Genomic DNA, 12,294 nt, shown 5'->3' with positions numbered 1-12,294 from the left:
CATCTCCCCAAGCAAATCTAATGGTCAACCCTTCTTTTTCTGCCTCTCAGGTCCCAAAAGGCTGTAAAGATACCCTGCCCCACCCCAGCCATTACCAGTGGATTTCAACCATCTACTCCTCCTTCCCCAAACACCTGAGAACTATGGCGCCCTCACAACCATCTCATCAGTAATAAATCAGTGTGATAGAGCCATTCAATAGGTGAGCAGAAGGGGCAGAGAGGAGGGGCATGCTTACCAGGAAAATTATCACAGTAATTATGAGATACCACCACCACCACCACCATCACCACCATGTCCAACATGCTAATGAAAAGAAGTACTTTTCCTTTGGTATTTTCTGGATTACAAGATACAAGTTGGTGATTTTTTAACCCATCCTCAATTTTTTTGATCTAAAAAAAAAACCATGGAATCCAAGAATTCTAGAGCCAAGTTGTCATTAGAGAGCATATACACTCAATTTGTAGATGAGGAAACTTCTGCAAATTAAGAGGCACAGTGTCATTTATCCAAGATTATTAGGGTTTAGACAAAGTCCGAGGAATGAAACAAACCTCCCACCTTGGTGTCCCTTGTCCCATTGTGCTACAAGTCCTCACCAATCAGCCATCCATTGTCCCCTTCCTAAATTCACCTGCACCAAACAAACATATACACAGGAACACAGGCACTTAGACACACACAGTAATAGTTGTTACAGTACAATTATTTCATGTCTTCATTGTTCATTCAGAGGTACACTTACAAATCATTTTGAGACAATTTAAGTCTTAGCACTGCTAATGACAAGCTTTTGCTTCTAGGTAATTGATTCTTATCTCTGGGACTGTGATCTGTCTGTGACATATGTCTCCCAATTAAGAGAACATGTTAATCCTACTGGTCTAGCTGATTAAATGGTGCTTCCCTTCTCCCTTATTTCCCATGAATTCTTCCTGAAACTGCCTGCCTATTCTTATTTTAAGAGTACCTAAGTTTCCTCATTTATTAAATGAGAGAGTTAAACTATACAATGTCAGTATGTTTAAATAACACAAATACCTAAATGTCTGTGATCCTTTTTAGATATAAGAAACGACCAGTAGAGTTAGATGAATATATGGCCATCTAATGAAAGACTTATCATGACATATTTTAATAAATGCCTGAAAAACATTTTTCAAGTGTTTTTATTTTTTGAAACTGAGTACCATATTTCATAATAATTTTAGATAAAAATCTCAGCATACAAAAGAGGTTAGATAATTCTTTATTAGTAAAAAGTTATTCAGTAAGCAATTACTTATAATATTTGTTAATCATAAGTCAGTTGATAAAGCTGACTTGAAAATTTGAAATTGGAATTATTAGAACTATCTATAATCATGCATAGCCTCAATGTCTATTTTTGTGTCAGTTGGTCAATTACATTTTTGTTGTTTTTTATTTGTTTGATTTTGGAGACAAAGAGTTGGTAGGTGCTTTCAAATATTTGTTTAATAAATTGAGTGTGGTCTGCACAAACTCCAGGTAGGCAATTTAATGCCTTGCTGGACCTTTCCATATTAGAAATATGTAATATTACACCTTTCAGTATTCACTTTATCTATCATGATTTTCAACTATTTAAAAAATATTTTAAAAGATGAAATATAAATGAAACATGTGTGGAATTCCCTAATCACCTCCCTGGAACCTAAGAATCTGACAAAAGACTGTGAATTCTGCTATTCTCAAAACCTTTCCTCAAACTATTTGGTTCCACATATGCCAAGTACATTTTTTGCTTTTGGAAAAATTCCAATCCAGCTAGCAACATAAGGGATCTGAAATCTCTCAAGACAGCTTGATCCATCACAGTTTAGGTCAATGACCTACGAAGTTAAAGGTTACAAAAAGAAAGAAAATCTTCTAAAGGGAATAAAAAATTGATACTCCCAGATGTTGGGCCACTCACACACTAAAGTAAGATCTATGGTCCCCCGCAAGTGGCTGTTCTCCAGGGCATTACAGAAGAGGCCACCACTTTATCTTGCAATTGTGAGTGCACAGAGGAGGGAAAACAATATATGTGAGGTTCACGAGAAAGGCCACCAACCTTTCCAACAGGAAGAAGTAGTGCTTCTGGCTCCCAGCCGAGAGGGAATGCTAACCAAATGTTTCAGACAGGGTCAGTTTCTCTAGTCGGGCAATGTTTTGAGCAACCCAAAGCATTTAAGTGGTCTCATTAATCTTCATAACACCCCTAGATGTAAATAGGTAGTCATAAGGAATATTGCCATTCTTCAGGGAGAAAGACAGTGGTGCACAAGGTTAAGAGATTAGATTCTTAGAGTATATTAGTTGTACAGCTTAGAGGAGCTATTCAAGATCGCCATTTTCCCCCTTTCATTACAGAAATACAGAGCAAGAGTTTACCATACTGTGAAGTTTCAGTTTTACGGCTGTAGTAAATAAAAGTACGAGATTTTCTTCCCTTGTTATGGGCCGACTTTTTTTCAAATGTCTTGGAATAAAATTTGACATTGCATATTCAAATGTAATAACCGTATTACTTTTAGGAGTAATAATATGCGAAGAATACACAGATCCAATAGACTGAATAATTCAAGTCACAAAGTCACTAAATTTGGCAGATACAAACTAACAATTTTGAAGCCTATTCATCCTTTCCCCACTAGACATCTGAGTGCACTTTCTCCCTCTTCGCCGGAGTTTATTTCTTATCGACTGTAGGATTGAATAACTCATTCCCGCGTCCCATCACATCCCCCAGTGGCCTATTAGCAACAACTCACCAAGCACAACAATATATTCTCAGAGGGAGCAGTGCAGCCTGAATAGACCAAGTTCATTTGTGTCTTCATGTAAAGTAATAAAATTCAGCCGGCATTAAAGAAAAGGTTGAGCCATCACGAGCATATTAACTAAATGACTTATTTTATCTAGAGACACTATAAAACCTAACTCTGACCTCCATTAATTATGAAATACAGGTGTTTTAAAATGACATTCTCTTAGAATAACTCAATTGGTCTCTGATGAATATAGCTATAAAATCAAAGAAGAAAATTCCAAGTTCTTATTGAACATGTAGGTTAGAGGCTGACATAACTAAGGAGAAGAAAGCCAAATAATTAAGAAAGATAGTCTTGCATTTTTCACTAAGAGAAAACAAGGACAGAAAAGCAAGTAAATCTATAAAAAACATTTTAAACAATGATGATAGAAAATTATTTTTCAGTGTTTAATAAAAGTTTAGGCCATGGTTGATCATGAAACAATCTGAAGACAGAACAACCACACATTGCATTCAAACTGTCGCCATCTGGGTTAGTCTGAGAGCTGATATCAACTGAAAAGTTAGTCTCACCTGTACCTGTCCCAGCTTCATCCTCTCTGTGATTTCTCTTTACTGCACGATGTGGTTATAACCATTCCAAAAATATTTCTTTCATGTACTTTTTCCACAAGTTTTGGGGAGTTTAATGAAATTTTTAAATTACCAAACTATTCTAAATATATAGCTCTATATCTAAACAGTTGGATCACATTTAGATCACAGTTTTTGAATGGTGATTTTTTTTTATACTTTGCTAATATATTTTTAAGTATGGTAACAAATATATAATTTTATGGTCATGTTACAAGCTAGCTCCTCAGTCAGAATTTTTCCTACCCTCCTCAAAAATAATAAATACAGGTACTTTGGGCTATGAAAATTTTTAAATAATTCTGATTTTATTATTGTTGTTGTTACCATATGTGTCCAGTACTCCCTGTCCCAGAATTGTATTGGCTTAGTTCATTCCCTATCCTAAAAAGCCTATTTCAAACCCCTTAAAAGTATTGGTTGTTAGGAATAAGTTTCAAAGAATGTACCAAAAGCAAGATCAAACCATTTTAATAGCACTCATATGTTTAAATACCAAGATTAAAAGACATAAATAGATGGAGAGCCTCTTATTATATATCAAGTAGAATGAAATAACAGAGATGGATTTTTAGTGGCATGCAATAATTAAGACCAATGTTGTTCGCAAATTTCAGAGATATAAAATCAGAAAAACATTTTCCCATATGCATATTTAGGGGCAAAGTTATTAATCAATATTGTTAATAATCACACTGATAATTTAAATTTTATTATGCTGTAAATATTACTTGCAAATCTCTAAGTGTTTTGAAGATTAGAGATGATGACTTATTGCTCTAAATTTAACACACCACTTCTGCTTTCGTGGGTCCCTTGATTTGTCTCTTTTCCATTTTTCAGCTAATAGAGATAATTTTTCATTTGAAAAAATACCAGCTGAATTATTCTATGATTTCTTTAACCAGTGCTTTCCCAGGAATATTCACTCTTCAAGTTATCTCCATATACAATTATTTTTCTAGGTTATCCTCAGAGATAGTAAAATCTGAGTTTTTTTTCCCAGTATTTTCAAATAATCAAAGAATTATAGCTCATTCCCAATATGCTCAATCCCAGCTAATGCCACCACAACAAGCCTCACTCCCAAGTCTCACTCCCAAATCTCACCTTTCACCCCACCCCATTCTATTCACCATCAACTACTGTCAAACCCAGCTATGAAACATGTCTCAAATCCGACTTCTCATCTCTATTTCCACTATCATTGCCTAAGTTTGTTTTCTCTACTGTCATCTGATCCATAGCCCCCAACTGTTGTTCCTACCTCCAAATTCTCCAAATTCTAGCACATTCTGAACACAACGTGGTAGAAGTGTCTTCCTAATGCAAATCTGAGCGTGTATATATGTACGCTTAGAAATTTCCTGAGCTCCTAATGCCTTTAGCAGAGGTTCTCAAATTTGCCAAGCCAGCAGATCATCAGGAACGTGATTAAACCAGATCCCAACATTACTTCTAGAAAGTCTAATTCAAACGATCCGAAGAGGCCTGGACATCTGCATTCTTGAAAGGCTTCTAAGGAGACTCTCATGACTGCAGGAATTGGATTCATCAGTCTAGAGAAGTAAGTCCAAGCTTCTCCATAATCCGATCCACCTAAAGCTCTGGCCTCACCTACAATTACGTCCCCTCTCAGTCACCAAAGCTGAGCTTTTTCAGTCTCATCACGATCTGTGACGTTTGCTGTGGTGTGGTCCTGCCGGCAGGAAGACTCTTCTCCCTCCTGCCGTACTCCTAATGCATCTCCAAGGCCCAAGTGGGAGAGCACCTTCTCAGTGCATCCTTTTCATCACCAAGGACCATCACATTCCTCTACTCTTGGTGTTTTCAGGCCCTTCATTCAGACTCCATGGAAAATTTAATTGTTTGTGTTCCTGTCATACCCACAAGGCCAGGAGCCAGCAAACTTTTTCTTTAAGGGCCAGATAGCAAATGCTCCGCCTCGGGGTCTCTGTTGCCAACTACTTACCTCTGCAGGAAAGTGGGGAAGTAGCCACAGGTAATGAGCAAAGGCATGGGTGTGGCTGCTCCAATCAAACTTTATTTGCGAAAACAGGAGGCCAACTCAGGGGCCTTAGCTTGCCAGCCCTTGCACTAAGCTATTAAGTCTTCGTCAGGTAGAAACTGCTTCATCTTTACTTCCCCAATGCCTGCGATACTTCCATGTATAAAGGAGGCTCAATAAATATTTGATGAATGAAGAGTCATGAAAGAGGGACCACGGGAACTAATAAATTCTGAGGGACCCCATGTGAGACTGGCTGGGAAAAAAGCTCTCAGCACTAAAAAATTGTAGCACATAGACAGTCAAAGTAAAGAGGCTGATTAATTTTTATCACAGTCTGTTGGCTCATTCATGGAATTTGGGGAAACAGAAGAATATATATATATATATATATAGTTTTATTTAGTTTTATATATACATATATATCTATATATACGTATATAAAACTAAATAAATAAGTATGACACTAGGCTTATCTGCTCCCCAGCTCAAGCACAGAAGAGAGTACAGAGATTATTTTGATTTTTACAACACAAAAAGGAACAGAATGGTTAGAAGTCTTTCCCATGAGAGTGTCTGTAGACCACCCCTTTGTGAAAAGCACACACTCCTGCACCACCTTCCAGCCCACTGAATCAGCAGAGCTGAGAGCAGTGGGCAGAGGAAGCTTAATTTTGAATGCACACCCCTGGTGATACTGAGGTACACTGATGTTTGGCAAACATTGGACAAAGGTAAGAGAGCCAGCAGACAGAGAGAAGACTTTTTGACACAGATTTCACACAGATCACAGGCCTGTGTTAAATAAGGCCTATTGGAGGAAAGGAGGGAATAGGAAGAAGGAGGAGGAAGATAAGAAAGGAGAATCTTAAAAGACACACACCTGTGAACCCAGTGCCACCAGTGAGAAGGAAAAGGATAGACAAAAGAAAATATTTAAATCATAAAGTATAGGTTTAAAAAAATTCCAGGTGGGGTAGGGGTAAAAAAGGAGAGCAGGAATGAAAAGGACCATCCCTCTTTTCATCACTAGCTGCTTTCTCTAAGTCATAATTAATGTAAATACTATGTAAACATCACCATTACCTCGGATTTCTTTGCATGATGGGGGTCTACTGCTTTTTGGATTCACTCCTAATTGCTGATTTCATTCCACTCAGCATGAGTTACCTTTAATTGTGTAAACTTGACTAAAATACATCCTTTGGAAAACGGAAAGAAGTTGTGGCTACTGGAACCAGAATTGCTGATCTCACAAAAATCTCCAGTTTTCCTTTTAATCATATACTGCTTTCAGCAGATTAATTCTAAAGTAAAACTTTAAAATAGAAATAGGAATTATAAGCACCAACAAAAGAGAGAATTATATTGGTCAATTTTAAAAAATGACTTTTATGTGAATCTAAAATTAGGCTCCCTTTGTTTAGAACCAATGGCAAAATCATTTTGAAAGGAGGAACTTATTCTAATTAAATAGAAGCCTGCCCATTCATTCAGTGGGATCTTATGGGAATATATACTTTGAATACCTAAAGCAAATTCAGCACCAGCATAGCAAAAGCAAGGCACTCTTTCCTTTGTATCTTCAGTTTTGTAGATTCAAATCATGGGCAAAACAACGGTTCATAATAACACACTAAAATTTTTCAAGACTAGTTTGTTGGGACATTAAGACCAATCTCTGCCTTGGAAGCATTCCAGTTTTAGTTTTGGTTTTTAGTAATAAACACGCTGATTAGAAATCTATACTGTTTGTTGTACAGACATATATACAGAAATAGCTTCCAATATATGGAAATAGTCCATTGACTATAAAAGCAAGTCAAAGGATTCCATGCAGGGCATTGACTATGGGCGGGTACTCACATCGAGCAGGTGGGCAAAGAGACTCATGCATCCTCGTGACCCTTTCTCTTGATATCTTTAATAAGCTTTCCATTTTGTGATGTAATTTTAATAGAATTAAAATTAAAAATTTCCAAGGACATAAATCATTATGTTTGTGATCAATTATAATCATTCCCGGACCCAAGTAATGGGTCTATGGGCTCCAATCCCACCACCTTAATCACTGGCAGATGGTTGGGCCTCAGGGACTCACAGGTTCTTGTGTGAGAGCTTACAGGTGAGTGTTCTTACTAAAATATCATAGATTGCAAGACTATGCCCTTCAATTTACATGTTTATATTACACTGAAGCTTGTTAGAGAAGAGTAAGATAATCAGAAATCAAGTTATAAGAAGAAAATGACTGAAAGACCAAGAAACAAATTTAAAAAGCTGGAAGAAACACATTTTCTTTTTTCAATGAAAAGAGAAGCTCTTTTTCATTGCTACCGTATGGCTTTATGCTTTATAAAAATATGGCTAATCTGTAAACGCCCTGATTACTGTCAAACACTGTCGTGTGTGGACCAAGTTGGTTGCCATTTGGAAAAACATTTGAATTCAATAGCATCACTTGTCATCCTCACAATGAACCTGAAACACTGAGGACAAACAGGTTCATTTGGAGAATAAAAATGTCATCACCCTCCCTTACATCTGCTATTACAGTCCTATCTGCAGCGAAACTCACACTTGCATCAAGTTTTTGAACTATTATTACTATTACTACTTTTATAATTATCTATACAAAAACCTCTAAACCACAACATCTTCTTTCATTTTGAAATTTTTCTTAATATATATATATATATATATATATATCATGGGAACTGTTTTTAGTAGGTTCTTTGACAAAGAAGTATACAAATTGTTCACAAAATCTTCTTCTAATAGTATAAACAAATAGAAATCAAATCATGCAGGAAAATAACTGAAAAGGTTAACTGTGATTATTTCTGAAATTGTGTTTTTTCTTTATGCTTTACTGTAGTTTCCATATTTTCTAAAATGAAAATGCCTGCGTCTCATCATTGAAAACACAAACATTATTAATTTTTAAAGAGGCTTGGGTAAAACAAAATATGAATGTCAATGCTTTTCAAATAATATCAAAGATAATGTGCACCTTGGAAATGGTAAATTTAGGGATCCTTCCAGAAATTGCACAAATTCAGATGCAAGTACCTTTGGGCACTAACTACATAACCACAAATCACCTAAAGAAAGGCTTTTCTTTTGCAACACAATGAACTTCCTTTTGCAAAGAGTGCAAAGAATCTTTAACTGAATTAAATTTCAGGAACATAAACTATTACTGGTATAAAGTGAAACCATCCAATAAGTGGCTTTCAATGCCTAGTGCTAACTATGGAAAAACAAAAAGACTATCATTGTATTTTTCCACTGCTCATATATTTAAATAATTTTTGAAATATACACCTGCTAGCTAAACTTTTTTTGCTAGGTCAAGCTCTGCCAAACAGGAATCTGAGGGCTGGGTTATTTTTAAAGTTTTATAATTGGCTCACACTCCTTCTCAAACTTTCTGAGCCTAATCCCACCAAGTTTCCGAGGTAAAATTCCTATTCTCCTCGCTCACTGATATCTCCCAGAACTGCATGTGCACACGTATGCCAAACCCAAAGATATCCGCAGAGCTTCCATACCACTGCGGGCTTACCAGGCGCCTGTGACTGTGACAATCACTTTTCGTGGATTATTTCATTTAATCCTCACAACAGCTGAAAGGGGTAGAAATAATTACATCAGTTTTAAAGATGAGAAAATTAGACTCTGAAACATGCTCAAGTCACGCAGGTAAGCAAGCCAGTCTACCCCTTTCTTTCTTTCATTTGTTTATTGAGTGTCTACAGTGCACCACATACTGTTCTGGAATCAAAAATACAGCCCATGCTGCAAGGGTTGCTCATCTGAAATTCAAATGTAACTGTGCATCCTAGACTTTATGTGCTAAGTCTGGAGATCCTACATGCTCCTGGTCACCTCACCATACTGCATGCTAGGTTGACTCAGTGGCTGGTCCAATCTCTCCGGATGTGGCTGAGCTGGGACTGTGGTGAGATGAGATGGATGGAGACATCAAGGAACACTGCAATGGAAACCTGCAAGGACATTAGGATGGAGACCTCCAGAGACACTTGGATAGAAATCTACAGGGATGCTGGGATGGAGACCTCCAGGGATGCTGAGATAAAGATCTCCAGGGATAGTACAATGGAGACCTCCATGGATACTAGGATGGAGACCTCCAGAGACACTTGGATAGAAATCTCCATGGATACTGGGATGGAGACGTCCAGGGATGCTGAGATGGAGATCTCCAGGGATGCTGAAATAGAAACCTTCAGAGATGCTGGGATGGAGACCTCCAAGAACACGGAGATGGAGGCCTTCAGGGACACTAGGATGGAGACTTTCAGGGACAGATATCCCCTGGGGACAATTCCCAGGCACTGTCTCCAGGCAAGACAGGGCCATGAGACATCTCATCCCAGTCCCAATTTGCTCAGTGGCTTCTCACAGCCTTTGGAAGAATCTACGTCAATGACCAAAAGCCAACCACCTGCAGACGCATGCATGCAGGTGGTGCTGGCCTGTTCACGCAGGGGTCTAGAAGACCCCTAGAAACAACAGAGAGTAATTCAAGTCGAGCTCACAAGAAAACCTTTTCCAAATTTCTTTAGAGTTGAATGAGGGATGCAAGACTCAGCTACACCAGTTGGGGGCACATTTGCACCTACTACCCCAACAAAGGGCCCCCTCCTCCCTGGCTCAGGGTAAGTGCTTATTTTCCCTATGGGGGAGCTTTGGTTGGGATGTAGAGTCTGCTATGCCCTTGCCCAAATGCAGGTATCTAGAATAAATCTGCTACAACTCTGACCCCTTCTCCCCTAAGTGTCCACTCAGATGCAGAGAGGCACATATATAAATCAAATCCTGGAAATATATATGTTGAATCAACAGCATCTTTGAGCTTCTACCAGGAGGAGAAATTGTACTACACTCTAGAGAAACAAAGAAAAGAGCAGCACATCAACTACCACTATCTGATAAAGGGGGTTGACACCTGTCAAGAACTAATGCAATAAGTGCAGTAATGAAGGTAGAGAGCAGGTGTGCTCACAGGACCACACAGAGCAGGGAATGTGGACGTTCAGGCCCAAGAGAAGACCCTTGAGCTAGGTCCTTACTATGAGTAGAATTTCACCAAGTAGATAACTTAGGGTGGAGGGAAGTGGGTAGCTAGTATTCCAGAAAAGCAAAAGAGGTCGCCAAATTCTAGAGGCAAGAAAGAGTGCATTTACAGTTGTGGGCAACATAAATAATTCCACATGCCTGGACTATGTAAGAATGAAAAAAAGGTGAGTTTGTAAAGGATGTGGGACCACAAGGCAGAAGGTCTGGTGGGCCACACCAATGAGCCAGCATCTATCCAATGGGAGCTACTGAAGGGGAGCATTTTAAAAAGATGACTTCGGCCATGGTGTGCAGAGAAGGAAGAGAAAATCTGGAGGCCAGGAGACCAGTTAACAACCGCTGCAATATGTAGCTCAGTCTCCCAGTGAGGAATTTGATGGAAGTCAGCATCAGAAATCCCCCATGTATTCCCAATGGGCTGAAGTAAGCAAAAGTACACCAGGGTAAGCCCATCCAATCTGTACTCACTGCCCACTCAAAAACATCAAAAGAGAGGCAGGTGACATGTTCAGTGCCAGGAACTAAGCCAACTTCTGTCTATTCCTTTAAAGTTAAGACCACACATCTTAACGTCTTCAAGTGTCAGGTGGATGCACAAGGACTCCTTAAGATCTAAGAGCCAAAGCAATGATTCTAGAAACTATTCAATGTTTGTCTTAAAGCCTAAGCCAAATTTAGCTTCATTCAGGTCTATGTGGAAACTACACAACGTCTCTTGCTATGAAAATATATTTTATAATCTAGTAAATTTGGCCAAAAGAGATGTGAGCACTCCACTGCCCAGAGTGCTTTCTTTGGATGCCAGAATAGTCCAAATCTACAAATGGCCTCTTTCTTCCAGTTTAATGTCATTTTTCCTAAGAGATAGATATAAAGTGTTTTTTATACATCATCTTCAAAATACACTAGCAGGATAGCTGATCAGAATGCAAGGACTATGCATGTTTTCTAAGGAGGTAATAACGGTAAATATGAGGGAAACAACTCAAGATCTGTTCTGATTGTGGTCCACTGGCCTCATTGTCAAACTGGAACGTCAAATGTTGACTTGGATACAGGAACATGTGCACCTTAAGAGACATAAATAATAACAACTTCCTTGAATTCTCAATTGACTGGCAAATGGCCTAATCAAGGACACAAAGAAAGGTAACGATGACCTTGGACTGGACATCGAGGTCTCTTGATCACTAGAATTTTACTGAAGGATGCAGTGAGAAGTTAAGAACATTGTTTCTGGAGTCAAACTGTCTGGGTCTGAAACCTGGGTTCATCTTTTATTAGACACGATAAATATGTCCCCAGGCAACATATTTATCCACTTTCTGCCTCAATTTCCTCATCTCTAAAATAAGCATGTTGACCATACCTACCTCTCAGCTTTCATGGGAGGAAAAAATGAATTAATTCATGTTAGAACAGTTCCTGGCACATGGGAAGGGCCCAATAAACTCTTGCCATAAAGAGCAATAGTCATTCATTTATTAGTAGTACACTTTATGACACTCTTATACTGTATTTCATTCTCAGAAGAAATATTACTTAGCACTCATCAATTATGGCAGAGAAGCTCATGGGTAACTGCACAGATGTAAAATGAAGTCTGAAAATATCTGCGGTGGCAAAACATAAGATCTCTCACCTTGCTCCTACAACAAGCTCTTTCTGTCCTGGGTCAAATGTTAACTGCGAGAAATCCACAGCATTCTTCGCTCTGAACTCCCGTAACCAGGGGCCAATTTCTAAATAGGAAAAATAAATAAAT

The 12,294-nt window shown here is 38.3% G+C and overlaps 1 protein-coding gene across 3 annotated transcripts in view; it reads right to left on the bottom strand.

Moving 5' to 3' along the window:
- SEMA5A (semaphorin 5A) overlaps window positions 1-12,294 on the bottom strand; it is a 465,422-nt gene that overhangs the window by 241,300 nt on the left and 211,828 nt on the right. For all 3 annotated transcript variants that reach the window (XM_058564359.1, XM_058564361.1, XM_058564362.1), the window contains one exon: window positions 12,172-12,271. In XM_058564359.1, the coding sequence (XP_058420342.1) occupies window positions 12,172-12,271 (100 nt within the window). The remainder of the gene's footprint in view (window positions 1-12,171; window positions 12,272-12,294) is intronic.

The sequence above is a fragment of the Diceros bicornis genome, chromosome 20 (genome assembly GCF_020826845.1).
Source record: "Diceros bicornis minor isolate mBicDic1 chromosome 20, mDicBic1.mat.cur, whole genome shotgun sequence".
NCBI classification, from domain to species: Eukaryota; Metazoa; Chordata; class Mammalia; order Perissodactyla; family Rhinocerotidae; genus Diceros; species Diceros bicornis.
Note: the sequence above shows the minus strand (reverse complement) of the source record. Positions and strands in the feature narration are given on the sequence as shown.